Raw genomic sequence first — 3,881 nt, forward strand, 5'->3', positions numbered from 1 at the left:
AGTCATCTCAAATGACACTTGGCAATAATCATAATGCACAATCATGTATTGTACAAGTCATAGGGTATGAGAGGTTGAAATGGTATACATCATGAAATAGATTACATCATCTTGTAAGATCAATGAAATAAAAAACAATACACTATATATAACTATCCATCATAGAAATACAAGAATAGATAGAAATGAACATCTACACAAACACATCCAACAACAGCATCTAACGGTCAGATCTCAATGGTATAAGAGAAAGCACTACCACCCAACCTCATAAAACCCAAAAAGGTCCACTCCCACCATGCTAAGGAGATAAACTCAAGTCCCAAATAGGATAACAAACTCAAAAGTCAAAACCAACATCTAGATTCAAGGAATCATTGAAAGAAAACTATCTCAAATGGTACCAAGACACAAGTATCAACTAAACTCAAAGGCAATATTGACACCTAGGAAATCTACTATGTAAATGGGTAAGTTTTATCACATGAACCAACTCTATTGTTACCCTGATAGCCTCTCTTGACTCTGGCCCCCTAGTGTCTCTATGCGCATCAGTATCCTTTTGTACAGGTAAGGCATACTAACGAGTCAAATCTAAGGTTACCTTGGCAGTCTCTCAAGACTCTGGCCCCCTAGTGACTTTATGTGGTACCATATCTTGTTAATTTATTTTAAACCTATTTAATGAAATGTTATCACTTATTAACATAACCTACAATGGGTTACCTAGGAAGCCTCTTTAGGGCTCTTGCCTCCATTGCAAGCCACTTCCCAACATGACATAAAAATAATCTACCCTAAGCTTAGCAAAAGCAAAATATCAACCGAGATCAACACAATAAGTTGAGTTTTTTTATTATTTGCAGATTATGTGTCATGGATTTTAAGAGATTTCTTCATTTATCTTATATTTTTCTTACCTCTCCCCATTTAGTTTATAATAATGGTGCCATGTCTACCTAGTGGATTTTTTGAAGGTTCCAGTGCTTAAGGGCAAGGTTTTTTCAACTCTTTTGTTTCTAGGTTCTTCTTTAGACGCTTTTTTATTGTTCTTGTGCTTTTGACTAGATGCATTGCAATAATTTTCAAGGGCCCATTCTGGTAGATGTTTGTTTTCAAATTTTTATCTTCATAGGTTTCAGAGGTTCTATTTCATGATGAGAGTCTATCTCTTTTCGCATAACATGTTTTGTGGGACTTGTAGCTTTGTTGATAGTTCAAGGATCCATAATCACTATGAGTTTTTGTTTGGGGAGCCTCAATTCCCTAATCATCTCTCTCACTTAGAGATTTGGTCATTTAGGTGAGACCAACCTTTGGTGTTGGTTTCTCCTTGGCAACAAGTTTTTCTTTCCCTTATCTTTCTCGATTGTCGTGTATCTTTTTATTTTGGGCTACTCGACCTTTTCATTTCAACTTTGTTCGAGATATCCATCTTGGTGGGGCTCTACATCCCCTTCAAAATCTACTTGTAAGGGGTTTTGAGTCCCCTCAAAACATTATTTTATCTAGATTGAAAACATATAATTGCCATATAGAATATTGGTAAATTAGATGCTGATTTTTTCAATTTTTAAAATTATCTAATGTGATTCATTATTAGGACGTAAGGTTGAGAGGCCATGATTGATTGCATAAAATGAGATCTCATGTCAAAATGATTGGAAAATATATTTTACAAGATTCTCATGTGTGGATTAAGAGGCATGTTTTATATGAGTGAAGGAGATTGAGAAGGTTTAGTAAATGAGTGACTAGGATCAAGACACAAAGAAGTAAGTTGACTTTTCAATTCACATTCAACATAGACACAAGTCAAATAAAAATTTTCTGCATTAAAAATGCATTAATTTTATAAAAACAACCTAAACTAATTCTCTCAAAATTTTATAAAAATATATATATATGGTTTGACTTTTCAATTCCCATTGTACATAGACACGAGGAAGTATAATTTTTTTTGGTTAAAAAAGGCATAAAATTAATCTGTCATAAGCAAACTCGCTCAAAATTTTATAAAAATATACAAATGTCATCACGGATTATAAGTATGATAATTGGACACATATTAAAAAAAACAAAACATGAAAATAGGTTATATATATAATTAAGAAGGGAGGAAAATGGTTGTTATAAGTAGGGTTCTTAACCGAGAGAACAGCAAAGCAAAAATCACAAACTAGCACTGCAAAAAACCATTAGCAACTGTTCGTCTCCAGTGAGCGCGGGGCGGGTAGTATGGCAGTGACAAGGTCAAGGGCAAGAGCATTTGCAAAAGACAGGCTTTCTGCGTTACCAGATGATGTTATTTTAAATCAAATTTTTCCAAGGATTTTGTACAGAGATGTGGTACGCTCTTCTTCGCTTTCCCAGAGGTGGCGATTCTTGTGGAGGAAAATAAGCATCCTTCAATTTTGTCCCGAGGATTTCGAGAGGCAAAATGATGGTCGTATACATGCCATAATCAACGATGCCCTGCTCCGCCTCGATGGTCGTCTTCGTAGTTTGAAGATTGATGTGGGCTTGGATGATCCCAGGCTTGCCGATCTGAACAATTGGATTCATCTTGCTGCTGAAAAAGAGGTATGCCGAATAGCTGTCCAGATTTTTTACAGAAACTCGAAGATGAAGTTTCTCGACTCCATCCGGATGCGTCATAGCATGGCGGAGATTGGCGACTCTATTTTGAGGTGTACAGATCTCAATACCCTACAAGTTGTATTCGTCAAATTCCCCAAGGTGCCCAACAATGTTCGGGTTTTTCGATGTTTAAAATCATTTCATTGTCAAAGTGTGATGAGTTTGGATGATGCGAAGCTTCAAGGATTCATCGACCTCTGCCCACATCTTCGAAATCTGTCCATTCACTGTTGTTTTGGAGTGAAAAGGTTGTATATACGGTCTTCGAAACTCATGTACCTCAGACTGGGATGCATGAATCCTAATTTCTTAATGAAGATTGCTTGCCCTAAGTTGACAGAAATCAACCTCACGGAACGGAATCCCTTCTTTGCGCTTAGATTACCACACCTAGTTTCAATACGGGGCTCCGTTAACATAATTAGGCTTCAAAATTACAATGCAAGCGATGTCGTGAACCCTGCAGGAATCCCTAGTATCACACTTCTTAATACGTTTGTGGCGCTTGAACAGTTGGTGATACATGGCATTTGTTTCCAGGTTTGTATTTGACACATCTGTCCATGTATGATTTTTGCTTTCACATTTGTGTATGTATATGTTTGTTTTTCTTTCAAATTCTTTTATATATTTGTTGTCACTGAACCCATATTATGTTTGATGTAGGAGATGATATCAGATGAGATTTCAGTGGCAGAAGTGAAATTGCCGAATCTGAAATTGGTGCGCGCCCATATTGGAGCAGACAAGGGTACACAGGCATTGAATTTTCTGGCTTTCCTTCTTAGAAATGCTCCATCGAGTGTAGTAAGTATTTTTTTTCATGAAGCCTGCCCTCAAATCATGAAAAAAAGGTTGTCAGAAATGAAAAAGGAGTTTTCAAAATCAAGGTTGATAAAGGCGCCAAGAAATGGCTCAACGGAGTGGAAACGAGCTGCTTGCCAATACTGTGATCAAATCACCGAGTATTAATAGCAGGTAAGCAGGATTCAGATAAACGATAATTATTTTTCACAATACATTATTCCTTCAAAACACTGCTTTCTTTTTCTAAATTCCATAAAGATAACCATTTTTCTTGCTTCAATATTTTCCAACACACTTTGTGCTTTATTATTATGGCATTTCATAGATTTACAAAGAGTTTGTGAAGAGAAAAACACTTTATTTTAATTCTATTATTATATACCGAGCTCTTAATTCTCAATTGTGGAAAGCATATTCTGATTAATTTTCTTTTT

General features: G+C 36.0%; 1 protein-coding gene across 1 annotated transcript; it reads left to right on the forward strand.

Moving 5' to 3' along the window:
* The first annotated feature begins 2,238 nt into the window (after positions 1–2,238).
* On the forward strand, positions 2,239–3,612 carry LOC149530614 (F-box/FBD/LRR-repeat protein At3g52680-like). The gene is made up of 2 exons (XM_089808217.1): positions 2,239–3,180; positions 3,307–3,612. Exons 1-2 carry the CDS (start codon positions 2,239–2,241, stop codon positions 3,610–3,612), a joined length of 1,248 nt encoding a protein of 415 aa, XP_089664343.1.
* Positions 3,613–3,881: the final 269 nt, after the last annotated feature.

This window comes from Cupressus sempervirens, chromosome 11, assembly GCF_028749045.1.
Source record: "Cupressus sempervirens isolate cs-2001-9-10 chromosome 11, ASM2874904v1, whole genome shotgun sequence".
Lineage (NCBI taxonomy): Eukaryota > Viridiplantae > Streptophyta > Pinopsida > Cupressales > Cupressaceae > Cupressus > Cupressus sempervirens.